Source organism: Anabas testudineus, chromosome 9, assembly GCF_900324465.2.
Source record: "Anabas testudineus chromosome 9, fAnaTes1.2, whole genome shotgun sequence".
NCBI classification, from domain to species: domain Eukaryota; kingdom Metazoa; phylum Chordata; class Actinopteri; order Anabantiformes; family Anabantidae; genus Anabas; species Anabas testudineus.
The window spans coordinates 22027515-22046575 of NC_046618.1; the positions used below are offsets into that span (position 1 = coordinate 22027515).

General features: G+C 40.1%; 1 protein-coding gene across 1 annotated transcript in view; it reads right to left on the reverse strand.

Annotated features, from left to right (window-relative positions):
• Window positions 1–188: 188 nt before the first annotated feature.
• Window positions 189–19061, reverse strand: part of LOC113151381 (protein unc-13 homolog B-like) — a 127471-nt gene continuing 108598 nt past the window's right edge. The window contains exons 31-42 of the mRNA XM_026344353.1: window positions 17346–17423; window positions 16926–17003; window positions 6311–6399; window positions 6079–6216; window positions 4802–4925; window positions 3917–3961; window positions 3305–3376; window positions 3016–3163; window positions 2875–2931; window positions 2580–2663; window positions 2252–2411; window positions 189–2170 (exon numbers count right to left, since the gene is read on the reverse strand). Of these exons, the coding sequence (XP_026200138.1) occupies window positions 1888–2170; window positions 2252–2411; window positions 2580–2663; window positions 2875–2931; window positions 3016–3163; window positions 3305–3376; window positions 3917–3961; window positions 4802–4925; window positions 6079–6216; window positions 6311–6399; window positions 16926–17003; window positions 17346–17423 (1356 nt within the window). The 3' untranslated portion in view covers window positions 189–1887. The remainder of the gene's footprint in view (window positions 2171–2251; window positions 2412–2579; window positions 2664–2874; window positions 2932–3015; window positions 3164–3304; window positions 3377–3916; window positions 3962–4801; window positions 4926–6078; window positions 6217–6310; window positions 6400–16925; window positions 17004–17345; window positions 17424–19061) is intronic.

Below are 19061 nucleotides of genomic sequence, written 5' to 3' on the forward strand. Positions count from 1 at the left end.
TTGGAAGCAGGCGACCGTCAGCTGATGATGACGAGAGCCAAAAAAACAGAGCAGGGCATCACGGGAATAACAGGATCTGAAATCACATGAGAGTTATTAGTTGAATTTAAAAAAATACAAAAAACTGCCTTGATTCATAAATATTTTATGTACAAAATAATTGTTACAAGTATGTTCAACATGTCACATTAGAATAATGATACGTACTTTACATACATTTGATCAATCTTCATATTTCACAGTACATACATGAAAAAGATTCACAACTCTAGTTGACTGTATACAGTAAATACATGCTCTGGTCATAGGCTTTTATTTGGATTTTTTACAAACTTACAGTTAGTTTTAAACAGAGTGCAAGAGTTCAGTTGTCACTACAGCTGTGATCATTGTAAGTCTCCCCCCCTTCATGCACTTAAACCACACATTTGTTCAGTTAAATACAGCATAGAAATAACTCTACCACACTATCTCACCTCAATACTACCAAACGGATCGTCTCTGGGGTCAAAGTGCAGCTAGTTTTGGCAAACGTGCAGTAAAAAGTGAGGCGGATACAATGAACGCACCTGTCGGTGAACAACCGGAAACACGTGAAGAGAGCTGGTTGAACATGGCTCTCTGAACACTTGCGTTCCTTGGCACGTAGTAAACAGACAACACTGTGGATCAACCCCAGTTGCACATTAGTCTTCAGTCAAACCTGCGTAGTTTGCAGTGTGCCGAGTGCTAAAGACCACTCAGATATTCAACAGTATGACTGGCTGTGCATGCATGGCAAGGCTGTGGCATCCAATCACTCAAAGAATTTAGTTTTTATCCAGTTTAAAACCGTACAAGTAAAAAGAAAATGTCAGAGGCCCTTTCCTAGTTCTCCATAAAGATATTCACACTACTTAAACTTTAAAAACAAAGTGTGATGTTCTGGTCGGGTCTACAGGTAAACAGTCTTCACAGTCACACTTTTGCTCCTGGCAGAAAAACAAAACAAAAACCCTCACCCTTAATTCAAAACCTCTGCAGTCTCAGATGTTTTAAACTTTTATACTGAGAATTATTTGCTTTTGGAGAAAGAAAAGCCTTCATACTCTACACATCAGGGCTGTAGAACCCACTTATGTTTAAAATTCTCTGAATCCCAGTCAGTACCATGAGCTAGCTATATAGTTTGCCTTCTTTTTTAAGGCCAAATAATTCATAAGACATGACACAATAAATAGTAAATCCTAACCCATGTGTCGCCTTTTCTTTCTTCTTTATATATTCAACCTTGCAAACAAGACCAAGGGTTAAAGGGCGACACACATCACCCTTCCCTTTACATTTAGTCATTTGGCAGATACTGTTACCTTTTGATGAAGATGATCATAAAGGTTTCTCTACAACATCCTAAACATAATTTTTTTTGACCACCGACTCAGTGACTTCAACCCACGTCACTGGACAGTAGTGCTAGAAGTTAGTGGCAGCCCCATCAAGGTGGTTCATCAAATGTCTTTTTATCTGACCAACTGTCTAAAACCTGAACATTTCCATTCTGCTATTTTGTGTCACAAAGAAAAACATAAAATTCTCATACTTGAGAAGCTTGAACCAGCTAACCTTTTGCATTTTTGCTTAAATTTCACTGATAAAATAGTCACCGTATAACCGCTGCAGCTCTCGAGCTCATTGATTACTGGGGAAGCGTCTCCTTCTCAGTTCTCTCTTACTACAACTGTGACAAACTTAGTCAGCCTGCTTGCGTCTACTGCACTGTTGGATGATTTACCAGCCTGTGTTTACTCAGGATGAAGATGGCAGCGCTTATAAACCCCCAGGCCTGACTCTAAACTGTGACACTCATCCGTGTGAGTTTGGACCAACAGCTTCTGATGTCGCCTTTGCTCATCTGCCCTCCTCCACAGGCCGAGTTTCAGATTTCAACTTGACAAACTCCTTGGCCACCTCGTCAGCAGGCCGCTGGGACAGGATACGCATCACGGTCATGCCCGTCTCGTCGGTGTGTATCCGTGGCCCGAGTGGACACCAGCACACGCAGCTCTTGCGATCGGCGACGTCTCGCAGCTGGACCACAGCCATGCCGACCACCCGGTCTGCTCGACCGAAACAGTAATCTTTCACTGTGACCTGGAGCTCGTAGCAGTCTGGAGACTCCTTACCGAGGACACTGAAGAACAGAGAAGTAAATTAAGAGTCAGCCACTCATTTGTTGCATCTGCACGTTTCAGTATCAAGAGTTCAAACTCACAACTGGAAAGCCTCGTTGAACTTTGCCGTCCAGCTGTTGTTCTTTGACTTTGTGGTGAATTTGCGCTTCTTGTCGGCCAGGAAGGGGCCGACCATGGAGACGTCGACGAAGGGCCGGAACATCCCTGATGTTTGCCACTTCATATCGTTCACTGCGATAACTGAGTGGAGGAACACAGAAGGATAGAGAGGGAGAACATATGAACACTCAAATCTCCCTGTAATACACACACCAGAAAACTAAAAATGCAGAGACAGCTCTGATGACGCTGGACTTCCTCCCAGCATACTTGATTCCTAGATATGTATATGTAAACTAGGTGTTTTACCTCTGACGTTGACCTTGCGTTCTTTCCCGAGCATCATGTCAATCTGCAGCATGACCTCTCCGATCGGCTTCTCTACCCCTGAACCTGTACCACACATTATTACACAACTTTAAACTTGAAACTCATGCTTTTTTCATTATTATCTTATTGCTGCTGCAGTGACTCACCTTATTTTACACAGAATTTTATGAACCTTTATTAGTTTTAATGCGAATTTCACTTAAGTTCATTTTACTACAAAATGCCTGACATAAGAGCTCACGGTTCCTCTTATTTTAGGGTGTAGTAGACTCACCACGGTCAGGCCGAATCTTTTCATTGCCAGTGATTCTGATGCCCATCCCGTCGTGCACTAAGAGGACAGAAAAGGAGTCAGTTCAAACCACATGTGCAGCCTACATACTGTTCTGTACATGAAACGTGTGTGTGGGATCACCTTGGGAGTGCTGTGTGGTGACATAAGTCTTGATGAGCGCGTCGGTGCTCTGGGAGTAGAGGGAGAGCGCGTAACGCAGTGAGGCCAGTTCAGGACTTTTCTCGACATAGGCCTTCTTCAGTCCATTCCCTCCTGCGTGGAAGTATTGCTGAAAGAACAGAGAGCAGCAGGGGGACAGTGTCAAAATGTCTCAAAACTGACCAGTCTGGATGCAACTGATATTTTCACCATGTTTTTGATTGTTTTACGTGTGAATTTCAGACGCATGGCGGTGCAGGTCTCCACCTACCTTGATCGTCTCCAGCCCTGCATCGATAATCATACACTGTTTGGGTGTCAGGGTTTTGGTTTCACCTCCTCCCTGCGGCAGCCACAGACAGAAAAGACAGAAGTTATTCTAACAGTCTGTTACTGTACACGCAGAGAAACTGACACTGTACAGATCTTATCTTATCAGGAATGTTTTTATGTACGTTTTCTCTTTAGTGAATTATTCTCTTCTATTACAGTGTGTGTTTTGGAAACAGATTTGAAAAACGAACAAACATTAAAACATTAGGTCTTATCATTTAAAAGAGACACTACTCTACTCATCAAAACAGCACATGGGGATGTTAAAATAAGCTCCATCGTTACCATCTGCAACGTTCAAGTGGTGAATATGAAAATGCCTCAATAATAATTATGATCTAATTATGTCATGTTCATTTTTGCATTAAGAGTGGTTTTACCTTAGTTACTTCAAGTATTTTCTGAATTCATATTTTTGTACTTACAGGGCTTTTACTTGTAAGAGAGTAATTCTACACTATGGAATTTATACCTTTCCAACTAAATGATCAGAATATGTCTTCCAGCACTCAGAAACATATAGGCAGGCTACTCCCTCTCTGTGCTTTACCTTGAGATTGGAAAGTCCTTTAGCTGCAGTGAGGAGTTGGGCGCCCTGCACAGAAGAGAAAGACAAGAAAAAGTTGAATAAAGAGGAATTATATTGAATGAATCCCAATTTTTTAACACAAGAAAAAATGGAAACACACCTACTGAAGTCCACCACTAGGTGGTGTAAGACCACAGCAGCTGAAATACCACATACATTTGCAGCTTTACTCCCCTCCCCTCTCCTCCCCTCCCCTCATATCTTATATGTTATATTTCATTTGCAGAGTCATTGTAGAAATATATATTATCTATGACAGTAAAGGTTTTCTCTATTTTATTGTAAAATATGTAAATGCAGTTATGGCACGAGTCATTTAAATGTTTTTGGGAAGCTTGTTTGCTGCTGCCACTAAATTTACGAGTTTTGCTGATGGAAAGCACAAAAATAAGACAGAAATATAAATGATACATGTATAAATGTATTTAAATTCGTCTATAAAACCATGGCTTTTTGGAGCACCACCAAGTGCAGTGACAAAGTTTTGTAACCACCAGCCTGCCTACTGATTTATTGTCACATTACAAAAACATCAAACTTAGAAAATAGCATAATAATAATAATAATAATAACAATAATAGAAAAAAAAAAACACTGCAAAATTTACTAAAAGGGGTGGAAGCTGTGAGTGTGTATATGTGCAGAGCTGCTTGTGTTTTCCCGTCTCCTTCATTGTCCTCTAATGACTAATCACTATGTAAAGCTGGACGTGTGATGACTGTAAAGACATCTGACAGAAGAAAAGAAATAATGAATATGGATTATTCTGTTCATTTTTTCTTCTTCTATTTAACCAAAGAGCCGTTTGAAGGCTAAGAAGAGGGTACGGGTAGGGCGTGTGTTTACCAGACTGTCGTTGCTCTGAGGCAGGACAACCGTCTTCTCCAGGCTGCTCAGGACGATCTTCCACAGGTCCTTCAGGATCCTCTTCAGCACCGTCTTCTCACAGATGTCAGCAAAGATACTGAGACTGGATCACAAACAAACACACCCCCAACAGTGTAATATATATTTAGCAGAGAACCTTTGTATCCTGGATATAGTGTATGATGTGTGTGTAATAGATTGTGCATCATAAATATACATAAGTACAGTGGGGTCCAACAGTCTGAAACCAAAGGACAATATGAGAAAACTGGATAAAGTTGACATGTAGAAAGAAGAAGAAATATTCTGCACTATTTCTAGGCGAACAATCAAACAAAAATCTGATAAAATTTGTGGTATTGACTGTTCAGATCACACTCAAATAAATTAACTTGCAGCCTTTGTTCACCTGCTACACGTACATTTGGCTGTGCCTCAGTGATCCAGCAGAACATTGCTGACTGAGTAGCACTGTGATAGCGGGAAACATGGGATCAGTGCTAAGTGAAAATGTCAGAAATCAAATTGTTATACCAAGCAAAGAGGCTTTCCCAGCATCAAATCATGGCTGGGCTGAATGTTTCTAAATGGGAATTGCATGGCACTCTAAATCGCATTGTGGAAACTGGATCGGTTTTATTTGAAGCACGATCATGCAGACTAAAAATGACAACAGCATCAGATGACAAATACGTCGGGCTTTGTTCTCTAAGAGAAGAGCAACTTCATCACAGATACAGAAAACACAACAGTCCAATCAGCAAAAGTACTGCCAGAGTAAAGCTGTCTAGCAGCGGTCTCAGAGGACGAGTACCAGCCTCTAAACCACTTCTCAGAAAAGAAAACAAGGTCAAATGCTTCGGTCAGGCTTTTAGAGTCTGCTACACTGGATAAAACTGATCCCTTGTTGAGATAATAAGATAAAACTCAAAAAGTTTAAGAAGACCTTTTGTACAAGATGTTCAGTGGTGGCAATTTGCTTAAATTTCATTGCACAACTTTGTATCTCTAAATTCCTACATCACAAATATCACATTATGTGGCCAAATGTGGGTGCAGCGGTGACAGAAAGGTGAATTTTTGAGCCGGAGTTAGACACAAAAGGCTCCTGAGTTCAACAAGGGTTAGAGTTGATGTTATGACCCACACTTTAATTTGGGTATACTGACTCCACAGTAAAAATAGGTAAATAAATAAATGGCACTAAAACAGCAGCTCACACCAGGAGCCACTGTGTGTGTCATGCTTTGACTAACTTCCCATCCAGGAACTCCATGAGGGGCCTCAGCATGGTGTCAGCATCTGCCTCTGCAGTGTTGTGGTTGGGGGGTCCTTTGATCTGGTAGAGGATCTCAGCCATCTGACGCATGCAGCCGTTGATGCGAGTCTGGAAACTGGAGGGAGAGGAGGCAGAGTAAGAACTTGTCTGGTGGAGGCTCCTTCCTCAGACATCTATTGAATATTGAGTGTGTGTGTGTGTTAAAGTACCTCTTGGCAAACATGGCACTGAAGTTGTCCAGGAAGGTGCTGAGCTTCACCTGCAGCTCATTGAGGATGTCAGCTGCCTCTGTATCCAGCTGCAACACACACGTACAGTGACAAGAAAAAGTACAACCATAAAAACCTCATAGTGAACCCTTGCAATTAATAACTGATTGGCCCTGATGCAGCAAAGCAGGCCCGAATCATGATGTTTCCTCCACCATACTTTCATGATGGTATGCTGTGCCTATTTCTTTTAACACTAGATGTAATGGCTTTGTTTCATCAGTCCACAAAACATTTTGCCAATACTGCTGTGGAGTGTCAATGGGCTCAAAAACGTCTTGGCAGTCAAAGTAGCTCTAGTTCACACCCTAAAAATAATTCTCCTCCAGGTTTGCCAACATCTGACTCTTCTGAATTTTTTGTGTTATTATTTTAGGCACATTATATTTGTTAATACTCTTGACAATTTATTACTAATTAATGCACAATAAAAAATCAAAAGGGTCAAGCAATTTTTCTTGCCACTGTAAATCAACAGGAGGAGAAAGATGATAACATGCGATTTCAAACATTTACATTTAATTGTACATCCATCACTGTCTTTGTAATCTCACCTGCTCTCTCACAATTAAAGAGATGTCACATATTTAATCATACTTCATGAACAAAACCATAACTTATTGTAGGAAGACTTTGATTTGTCCCATAGGATATGACAGACATGCATCTACAGTTTAACCCTACTGTACTAAAGATATCGAGTTTCTATTTTTTGTGCAAGGTCAAGTTATGCAAGTATGCAAGTGCACATTTTGGAGCAACTACAGCAAGCATGAATAAATAAACCCAGAGGTGGCTGTCTTTTTCTTTTCCAACAAACTGCTATTGAGGCACCACAATCAATATCAACACCTCAGCAGTTGCCCCTCAGTGCATTTTCTGATTTTCTGGCAGAGCTGTGGACACAGTTTGCAGCAAAATAAATACGTATGAACCGAATTCTGATGGTAGTTCAAATGGCAAATGTTGTATAGCACATGAACATACAGTATGTTCGAGTGGAGGAAGACGTCTCAAGTGTGAGACAGAGAGTGAGAGGTACGTACAGTGGCGTAGAGTCTGTGATGACTCTGCTGGATGACGATTCGAACACAGACCAATAAAGAGGCAAGAAAATGCTGTGCTAAATTTTCAAAGATCATGACTAAACATGACTTCAGCTGGGAAGTGTTTGTAGATATGAGGGAAACAGGTGACAAGCTCATTTCTGTCTACAACCACATTCCACATATTCACACTGTTTCCTGATGTTAAAGCAGGTCTTAAATTACAAAATAATAATCTTCATTTCTCACACTAACCCTTGACAGCAGGAGGCTGTCACTCACTCCTCTGAACACCCCCCTTGAGTTAATTTGACTTCTTGAGAGTGTCAAAGATGAATGTGGTGAATGTAATTACATGCAGTGTAATAAAACTGATGGTGAGCCTGATATTTAAAGAACGAATGACACAGAAGCGGTGAAAGACGCCATCTAAAGTTAGCTTTTCTATTCCTATGTTGGCATTTTTAGTACCTAGGAAACTGGCACAGAGCTTAACAATAAGTGGTGGTTGTGATGCAGCTTCCTCTGAAAATGTCCGTACTGACAATCTTCTAAATCACAGTGAACCAAGAGTTGTTTTAAACAGTACTTAACTAAATTCACGTAAGCACCAGACTGCAATGACGACAAAAAGGCGAAAATGCACTGCATGCAGTCCCCTTGCTTTAGGGGGTTAATATTAAAGGGCTGATTGTGTAGAAAGCCTTGTATGTTTCTGAAATCTACCTATAGATTAATACATACTGTAATAAGCTAGGATTGTAAAGGCCATCCACACCCATAGCTCACCTACACTGGTGCTCCTATTTATTTCCCCTGATTCGACCTCTCTGGAGGACTGTGTGAGCATTGAGAGGCCAGGTTCTGTTGAGACTGTTAAAGCGGGACCATCTATCAGTTTTATGGGGGCTTGGAAATCTCTAAGTTAGGCACAACTGCAAGCTAAGCAAATGTCTAATTAGTCAGAACAGTTGAATAACTTGATGGTTTTAAATGAAACAATCTTTTTATAAGCCACAGCCACAAAGTGCAGCTTTCTATTGGTCACACAGCCTGTACAGTAGGATCAGGAGGCTGGTAACAGACCTTGAATAAACCTGGAAAATACAACCTGAAACCTATTAGTAAGCTGGACCCTAAATATGCACAAGTGTTTAGATGATCACAAGAGAACACATCCCAAAGCGTGTGCCACTCATAACTGTGCACTTGTGTTATTAGAAGATGTTGGGCTAAACGCCAAAACATAAAACTGGACTGAAGGAGGGCCGTGACTTTGAAACGACAGTGTTTTAGTATCTTGCATTTTAATTGAGAAATGTAGCAGTCGGTGAAAGGAAGGGAGGTTAGCCTGTCCTCTCCGCCCCTTCAGAACTAAAGTTGGTCCAGGTCCAACAATGAACACAGCTGGGTTTATGGAAACCGCCATGTGCCGCTTGCCAAACGCCCTTTATAGGAATTTCAAGGTGAGCATTCACATGAGTGTGTGGTGTTCGTGATAGATGAAACTCGGACACTAAGACGCATTAAGAGGAACGGGAGGGCTAAAATGAAAGTCCTAGAAGTTACAGTACAGTGCAAAGGTGAGTTCGATCCTTTATGCAGAGTATTTACGCTTTAAGGATTTATTATGTTTGTGTGACACTTTTAACAAATGTTACTTCCTACATAAAAGTACCATGAGTGGAACATTTTAAAATGCATATTACAAACACCCCACTTAATTCTTCAAGATAAGAAACAAAGTGAACGACTAAGGCTTTAGGAAGAAAGGGACACACACACACATACAGTACAAGTCTGCACATTCACAGCCTGAAATTAGACGCGTCCTCTATAGTTTTTAAAGTGTTTTGTTCGACTCTCTTATCTCTCTCTACCACAACTGTACCTTCTTTGTGGCGACTGTGGCTTCAGTCTTCCCAGAAAGACAGGAAGGGAAAAACACAAAACAAAACATGAAAAGACACAAAAGTAAAAAGAAGGAGAAAGTACAGACAATACGGTGGAGATACTGCAACTGAAGTAAAGCCTTAAAAACAGTTGTTATTAATGTTGTACAGCAGGTAAAAATAGTACAAGGGCTTATTTTTGGTGGGTTTTGTGATATTGCCTGGTGGATTGGGTAATGGTGAGTGGGTGATTTTAATAAAAGCTTTTTGTTTATTGCCTCTTGCTTATTGGGAAGCTGCAAAACAAAGGGGAACACTGACATCACTGGTGGAAGTCATACTACTACTACACAGTGTGTTTCACCGATGTCCCAAACAGGAATAGACATCATGCAGCTAATGACCAGATAGTCGACTTAGACAAAGCAGCTGCAATGCAAACATCAATGTTCAAATTATTTGTTGGGTACTTTGTGTGGACTTCAGTGGTCTATAACCTGCAATACTAATGTTACATACCAGTAGGGCATGTAGGATATGAATAGCTCACAGTCTAAATTCAGGATATGCATGGAGGAGGTGGATCTGAGGGAGAAGCTTTACTGAGGAACCAGGGAGTTCAGGATGACTACGACTGGGCAAACCGACCTTGTTTACATCCTCTGACTGCTGAGAAAACAACAAAACAAGTAATAGATTAAACAATCTTCCTCTCTATGTTCTCCACAGTCATCGTTTTCAAATTTTTCCAATTCATTTCTTTTCTGAATACATGTGAACTATGCGTAAAAACTAAATGAAATAACTGAAGATTAAAAAAATAATATGTTATAAATTGGATCGAGCAGAGCTGCTTCTGATGCTGAGGGTCAAACCAAGTGGTTTAACAAATAGGAACATGATTTCCTGGAAATGTCTGAGTCATCAACTTGTTCTAACGGAAGACTGAAAACAGAACAACAATGAAAGTGCAGACAGCACCCCAGTTATCAACAACCTGTTTTTGGTCAGTGTAAACAGGTCACCACTGATCAGAGTCGTTGACCTTTGGTTACTGATCATATTTGGCGTATTGTTGTTTTGAGGGATTCAGTTCTGAACTATATTAAAGCGTGTTTTTAACAATTAGTCAGTGTATCCAAAAACTGCCCATCAGTGGGCACCAATATAAATTCTAATTTAAAAAAAGCACGTTGTAGGATGTGTAATATCAGGATGGTTATCTGTGCTTCGACCACCCACCTCTTTGTTCTTAGTGTCCTCCTTGGGGCAAAGACAAGAAAGGAAATGTTTGAACAGAAGTGACTCTTTCACTTGCACATAAACACCTACTATGTGTTCAGTAAAGGTCATAAATGTGTGCACTGAAAATGTACTACAATGATCAGTGACTCAGATAATAACATATCAGGATATTATGTGCAGTTGGGAGAAAATTAAGAGATATTTAAAAAGTTGAGGCTGTTGAAAAGAGGGAGGATGTAAAGGTCACAGTAACTACAAACCAACCAACCTGCTTCTCCTTGTCTTTCTTTTCAGCCTGCAAAGACACACACATTTGTGACTGAGCTGTTCACACACAGCAACATCATAACAGATGCACTTTTATAAGGCTCATCTTCCCCGTTAGCCGCTAACTCCTCCAGACTCTGACTGGCATTTTAATGAAAATGATTTCTGCTTTCAGGTGACAACCTCGTGAGGCCAGTTTAGCTGATGGTCAGGTTTCATATGTAGCTTAGAGGTTTACATCCCCCTGAGTAAAAATGCAGCTCAGAAACGAACCGTGACAGCTTGTTGTTTCTCTGACAATGATATAAAGCACACAGAAGATTTGCAGACGAACACCGGCAGAGGACAGGAGTGATTCAAACCACTTGGAATGTATTAGGACCATTAACATTAACCTGTGGGGTTTGCAACACACGTCCATGCGTAGAGCGTAGAAGAGTCTGCAGCCTATCCTTCCAATCACCAAACCATCTCACTAATGACTTGCTCTCTCAGTGCTTGAAGGTGCGCTAATGTGAAAATAGATCAAAGGAAAACCTGCAGACTCTAGGTGCCTAATGACTCGAAACTGACTGAGAACGGTGCAGCAGGAAAGAAAGAGCTCATTGGTAATCCTGACCCGGAGATAAGGGCGAATTTACCTCTCCATCCTCCACCTGAGTCACGTTAGCAGCAGAACAGCATGAGAGCAGCGAGAGATAAAGGTCGTCCAACTTAACTTTACTGGCTTGCGAATTAGCCTAGCATCAAATAAAAGGGTTAATGAACTTAGGAATTAATGACGTTTAAACTCATGTGAAGCCAAAATCCCAAAATGAGATACAGTAGGTGCAGTGGAGGTAGTGCATCAGGGTTGGTAATTCAGTGTTGGGCTGTCAGGTCATTCCTTCTCCATCAAATTTGAACAATTAAGCAACTTTTTTGCCACTTTCTCTACTTCCTCCTTTGACACCAGGCACCAAAATGGCAGCTGACCTAACACAACAACAACAACTGTGCAAAAGTCGCAGTCTGGTTGGGTTTAGTGTTGTGGTAACTGCTTCCTTATTGTTATGTGATGTTATGTGACGTTCCACACTTTGTAATTACGAGTTTGTGTTTCTACTTATATTTTCTTACTACTATGTTTGTAAAGGAAAGTTAATAAGGAAGTCTCCTGAAACACAAAGCTTCACAAGCACACAGACAACCATCCACACAGATCCAACTCTAAATGCTTAAACAGCGAATCACACACTGGTCAGAAACGCACCTTTTCCTTTTTGGACTGGAAAGATGTAAGAATAGAAAAGAAAAAGACAAATGACATTAATGTTAGGAAAATAAAACACCCGTTTAAAGTATCAAAGGGTACCTGAGGGCCATGGCTCACCTTTTCCCTGTCAAGCTTTAAAAAAAAAGATAAGAATGAAACAATAAAAATAAATAAAAATACAGAAAAACAACAAATAGAGAACACGTTGACGATGACAATGAAATGATACTGTATGATGATGAGTATATGATGATCTCATTCAGTTTTCCTGCTCATAAAAAACACAAACACAATGAGAGACACAGGAGATCAGTGAAGGAGTGAATGAGCGCTTTAGTCAGCTGCTTGGGTGGATTTCAGTCAGCTTGGAGGGATAACCTCTCCTTCTTCAAGCAGGAGCAGACAGGTTAGTTTAAGATTAGTTTAATCATCCATCCTACAAGAGGACGGATGATTAACGATTGTGTTCTACATCTAAAACATCTACTAACACTAATTCACCAAAGCAATTATATGAGACTAAACACAATAAAACAGTGGTTTAATACACGGCACACAGTGATGAGAGTGAGAAAAAGAACGGCTAAACATCAACACTGCACTATTTTTTCCATTGTGGAGCAAAACATAGAATAAACATATGAGTAGAATGAAGACTAATTCACAAAACACAACACAAACACACAACACAAAGTCCTGACTGAGGGAAAGCCAGTGAACAAAAAGCTAAACGCCTCTCTGACCAACCTTTCTCTCTTTCTCCTTGTTGTCAACCTGAGAATAGACGGGACAGGAAAACGGTCCACATTGTGTTCATTTAGTGCATTTATGATCTATTTGCAATTACTGATGCAGACATCCTCTATCACGGCACTAATCCTGACAGAAATTATTATGAATATTATCATAATTAATAACAGAACAGAAGCAACAGAAGGCTTTTTGGACCTTTGGATGAGAAGCTGTAAAAAGTGTCCAGATTTAAAAGAGACTCTGCAGGAGAAGGATTTTATCACTTCTGCAGAAATCTCACACACAAATTGCTTTTTATAAGTCCTAAAGACAGTATATTGACTTCCATTTATAAACTGAATGCCCAAGTGTAACCATAACAACCAGGTCTTAATCGAAAAATAGATGGTTTACCTCGGGGGGGACCTCCTTTAGTGAGTAACACACAACAGCTGTGAACCTACACATCTACACTTATGAGGATTCTCGACCTTGATCTGCATAAGTTCAAACCTTAATGTCAAACTTACATCAAACTCCATCCCAACTCGTAAATAGTCTTTATAAGCCGGCCTTCACTCTCCAAACGTGATCTCAAGGCTTAAAACCCGTCATAAGTCCCCATAATGATGAAGTACGTGAGCACACAATACGACAGTGCTCTTCTTGAGAATCATGGACTTTAAAAGCCCAATTGGCACCAGGGGGTTCTTGATTCATTAATAATCATGGGGTTCCTCTCCACAAGCAAAACTTCAGAATTTACATACTGTATGCTCTGTATTTTTGTTCTCAAATGTCTCTTGTAAAATATTCCTTATTAAATAAAGGTTATGTAACTATACTGTAGCTGTGTGCACCTACTGTCAGACACAAAAATACCCATACTCTTTTTAAAAAAGGAGCTGTCCAACAACAGTATGTGTATCGTCACTGTAAGATCCCACGTAACATCTGTTTAGATGGCACTAACTTTAGCTATTAAGCAGCACAGCTGAGGCTCTCGCACACGTTATTTCCTTCACCCTCTGCTCCGAATCTGATTCCCCCCTCAGATCTGACATGTTTCATACCACCTGCAGCCGGCTGGCAGAAGAAGCCATCTTAAGAAGCCATTTAATGGCAGCTAAACACAACATTTTTATACACTTTCAAGTTCAATTATCTGGCAGCACATTGCCTGGTCTATTAAGCACTCACTAGAGGAGGGAGACTGTCTTAGTGCCCAGCTGATGTGTTAAGAGCTTTGATAGCATGTGATTCAAGAAGCCTTATGGATGTTTTGGCATTGGAAATAAAGAGAGATTTACCAGAAGGGGAGATCAAAGGGGCAGCAGCTACTTGATATTAAATAAAACTACTGAACAAATGTATTTAACAGTTTATGTTAATAATCAGAATATATCCTTAGTCAGGGGACAGAGAACTGGACAAGCTTTCATAAGGACACTACATCATCTCCATGCAAAATCATATGGTGTGTACATGACAGACAGTCTGCACTCTTCTTTAAGGACTAGTCTTTTGTGTATGACATTCCCAAAGATAGAAAGGTTTTTCCTACTTTCACATCTCGATTTGATGTTGTGAGGATGCTGAACACTGGAAATACGTAACCTCCAACTGCACCAACAGGCTCAATGCACAACTGTTCAGCTTAAGTGATGCTGCTGAGCTGGTATAAATGTGTCTTATGTCGTCTAAAATGTCTGTGGTCTCAGGATATTTACACATTAAGACTTTTTTTTTCCATCTTACCTCAGATCCCTCTGAGTCCGAGCAGCCAGACTGATGTTAAAATGTGCAAAACAATAGAAAACATAGAAAAAAAACACAAAGAAACATAAAATGAGTCTAAAATAATTTGACTTAACAAAAATATTTGATGTCAAAACTCGGTGGAAACATCCTGTGAATCCTTCTCTCACCTTGGACTCCTCTGACTGGCAGCCATATTAATTGACCCAGACAAAAGACCAAACAGTTATTTTAAATGATGAAGATGAGATGGATAAGCAAACATCTGGCTTAAAAGTCTGCTGATGCAGTCTACCCACCATGTCATCCTCCCCTTCATTGTCAGATATAGCCTGGTGAAAATGGCACAGACATAAAATAAAAACAAATAAAGAAGATGTAGGATGAAAAATGGATTATTAAAAAAAAACTAAATCATCAGAGATCGTTGGCCTTTATGTAAATAATTAACCATACAAGACATTAATTTATGATAGTGACTGATTTCCTGCTAGCTGCAAGCTCAAATTTACCTCCAGTGATCATAGATTTGTTAAAAACACCATTAAAATAAGTCACTGTGATCTACTGTCACATCACATCAGCCAATTCATTTTCCTATGTCAACTGAAACTTTCAGTAGGTATAAATTTATCCATGCATTTGAAATGTTAATATTACAGTGTGAAGACCTGTAGTTCAGACAATAGTGTGCTTTGTGCTATGTAGCGTATTTAAAATTTAACAACAACAACAAAAAACACACTGATTACAATGACAAAAAGAAAAATGAACGTATGACATTTCAACTTGAACTGGCAAATATTTAGTCTTGTCAAAGCAGGAAAAGCGCAGGTGTAACCAGTAACATTAACGATTGTGCAGTAAACCAGCATGCACAGCAGGGTCAGATAGGAGAGCAGCCATGAAGCATGTTATCAGAAACACCTGTGTGTGACACGTCAGCAGCTCCGTTTAAATGTTTTAAATGTTGAAATCACGTGAAAAGTCACTTTATGCAAACTTTATGCTGTTTGTCAAAGTTTGACAAGACCCACCTCCTCATCACAATCCTCAGGTTCCTCTTCGTTCTCAAGCTTTGGGAAGAAGCAGCACCACATAAAACAGGATTGTTTTTTTGTTTAGTTTGGTTTATTAAGATCTGGGAGTGAAATCTGGGAGTCTGGGAAGGAGGAAGAGGATGAGGAGGAAGGGCTCTAGTTGTCTTGCTTATGGGTAAACTGGGATCAACTAAAAATATTACGCTACTGGGTAAAAAAAGAGGTTTGACAAGTTGTTGACAAGTTCAGGGTGGGGTTTTTGCTTTAATGAAGTCGTTGTTTATTTTGGATGTTTGAGTTTAAGGAGCGATGAGGGAAAATGGAAATGAGGGCAAAGAAAACCTAGACATACCCTCTCCTCCTCAGCAGTTAACTGTAGAGAGAAACACACACACACTCACACGTTCAGTCTCACTTTACTTAAAGTCATTTAAGGTCTAAGTTTCACCTTTTCTTTTTAAAAGTATACATTTACAAGAGGGGAAACGTCTCGTATTTTGCACGTTGCACCTGTCTCCTGTACATTTACCCTGTACCTTTACACTTCATGCCGTTTCCATACATGCTTTGAAACCATTCTACAAAATGACAACTACAGTCACAGCAGGTTCAGAACAAAACATTCCTGCATGCATGTAAAATAAACTCTGCTGCATCTGCTGGTAATGAAATATAAATTCAAATGCATGTAAAATGTGTGAATATCTTTTTTTTTTTTACTTGTTTGCTAAATGTTTCCAGCTGTGTATGACCTTTTTAACAGCCTGACTGAGAGAATCAGATATTATACTCAGGAAAATTGATAAACAAGAGGCTGCTGAACTGAAAGAGCAAGCAGTAGGTTCAGCCCAGTAGCCATTTAGAAGAGCTAATCTGACATCAAGTCCATGCACAGATTTATGATAAAGACCTGAAAGCTATGAGCCATGATAAAAATATATACAATAATGAAAACAGGCAAAGTAAAGTCCACCAGGGCGAAGATGCATACATGTTTTAACTTAAACTTTAAATCAACTTATTACATCAATGATCAACTGAAATAACTCAACTCAAACTGCTGTTACTTCTAAAGCTGAACACTTTTTTACAAGTACACATTGCAATGGTGAAATCCATCAGGTTTTCGTTGGACACTTTAAAAACCCATATCCAAGTTTTCATTTAAACGTTTTGACCTTGAACCAGAGAGAAAGGCCTTATCAGTGAAATCAGTGGCTGCAGGTTGAAATGAAAAACATCAGACTCTCAGGTCTCCGTGACAGTTGATTAAAAACCACTGGTGTGGCACGAGCGTTTGTGTACATCTGTTTTCCTCACCTGTTTTGCTCCCATCGACTCGAACATCTTCTCCAATAGGACCCTCATCTGCTGGATGTTGTTCATCAGCACACACGGCTGGAGCAAGACAGATGGGAGGGAGCAGGAAAAAGAACAAAACGAGAGCGACAGAAAGTCAAAAAAGTCAAAGAAAGTTAAAATTATAGAGCAAATCAATGAAAGTCAGGCGAGAAACAAAGGAAAACAAAAGAGAAGTGGTAACGACAGCAAGATGAAAGAACCAAACAAAGAGAAAACAGCAGAGTTAAAGAGTTACAGAAGTGGGCAGCAGCAACTAAAATATTAATCCACTCCACAGGGAGTGTGCACTGGCTTTCAGAGTGTTTGGTCTGTCTCCAAATCAGAGAGGAGCTGACAGTGAGGTGAGGTTTGACAGCGGCGTGGTGGTGCAGTACTTACTATCTTCTCCTTCTCGCAGTAAGAGGGAAAACTCTTGGCCAGCAGGGCACAGTACTGCAGCAGCACTTTAGTGATTGTCTGTGGAAACAAGATAAACAGTTAGGACATGTTTGCCTGGTGAACTTCAGGAGCTGTGAATCTGAGAGGTGGTTTTCAATCCTTCAGTGCGGTTTGTTTGGTCAAATGAGAGTATTTGAACTCAGGTGGCATCAAATATTCAAACAGTGTCAACTAGAAATGTGCTGTCGGTCTAGAAATGTTGCACGACTGCACATGAGACTCCACTTACTTGATGCCCTTTAGCTGGTTTGTTTGGGAGCAATTTTATTGGTCGGTATTTCACCTTGGCAAATTAAAATTTTTGGAGTTTAAAACTAAAACAAGTCAAGATTTAAAATTTTTTGTGAAGAAGTCCTAAGTTTACAGCTCAAGGTTGGAAAACTAGCACGACTAAACAGTAATTTAATGGGTTTCCAGTTCCAACAAGCTGCTGAAAATATTAGGAAAGAGTCCAAATAGCAGCTACTACCTCAATGTTTCTTGTACATCATTGACTGTTCATGAAAAGAAAACCCTTCAATTACATCTCTCAGCTAAAGGGCTGTATAAAGCATGAAGCAGCACTGTGACAGGAAAAGAGAAGTCTGCAAGCTGATGTAAACAAAGAGGATTTCAAAGCTGCAGAAAAAAAAACATTAGCAAATATTAAATGAGGAAGGAAATCATCCAACATGTACATATACACTGCCTTCTGAAAGGCTGCAGGTTCCTTTTAACTAAGTCAGAAAGTTAATTTATCAGTTGTGATGGTAACTTGGAGAATAGAAATGGCAATGACAAAAAAAACTGTGCCTGTAACTCTGTTTTTTTTTGCTGCATCCTGGGCTCAATGTGAAAGATTTCCCTATTTTTTGCTGAGTCAGCCAGATGGCTGTCTTACATTTATGCATTAAACATATGCCCTGATAGCTGCCTGCATTACTCAGTCTTTCTTTATTCCTTTCTGCAACTGTGTCTCTTTACTGTCTGACACTTGTTTTTAAAATGACTTAAAACTATACTGTGCTAACCTGCAGAAGACAAAAAACTGGATAAGGGATGGTAAAAATACAGAATTGGAAGGAAAGAATGAAAAAAGCAGATTTATAGTGGAACCAGAACGTATTCAGACCTCTTCACATTGTGATTTATTTGTGTTTATTCAGTCATTTCAATTTTATTAGGAATTTTTAATCTCTGAGTATTCAGACCCTTTGTTGTGGTACTCCAGATTGTGGCCAGGCACATCCTATTTGCTTTAAGTATCCTTGAGTTGTGCCTAGACCTGGAATCCACCTGTGGCAAACTGAATTGGTCGGAGTGCATGTGTTGAGGTACACCTCAGGACAAGGGTATAAACCCGTTTAAAAGCTGTGTTCCCAGGTGAAGTGAAATGGAAGAAGTTTGAAACAACCAGAACTCGAAGCACTGAGGGCAGAGTAACCAGCCAACGAGGGTCCTCGTCAGTGATGTACCTAAGAATGAAACTGTGACTCTATCAGCTTCAGACGTGTGCTGCAGAGATGGGAGAACCTGCTGGTAGAGCAACCATCTCAGCAGCACTCCATCAATCAGACGTTTATGGTAGAGCGGCTAGATGGAAGCATCATTGAGTAAAGGACACATGATAGCACACCTGGAGTTTGCCAAATGGCTTTTTAAAGACTGAGCATGAGG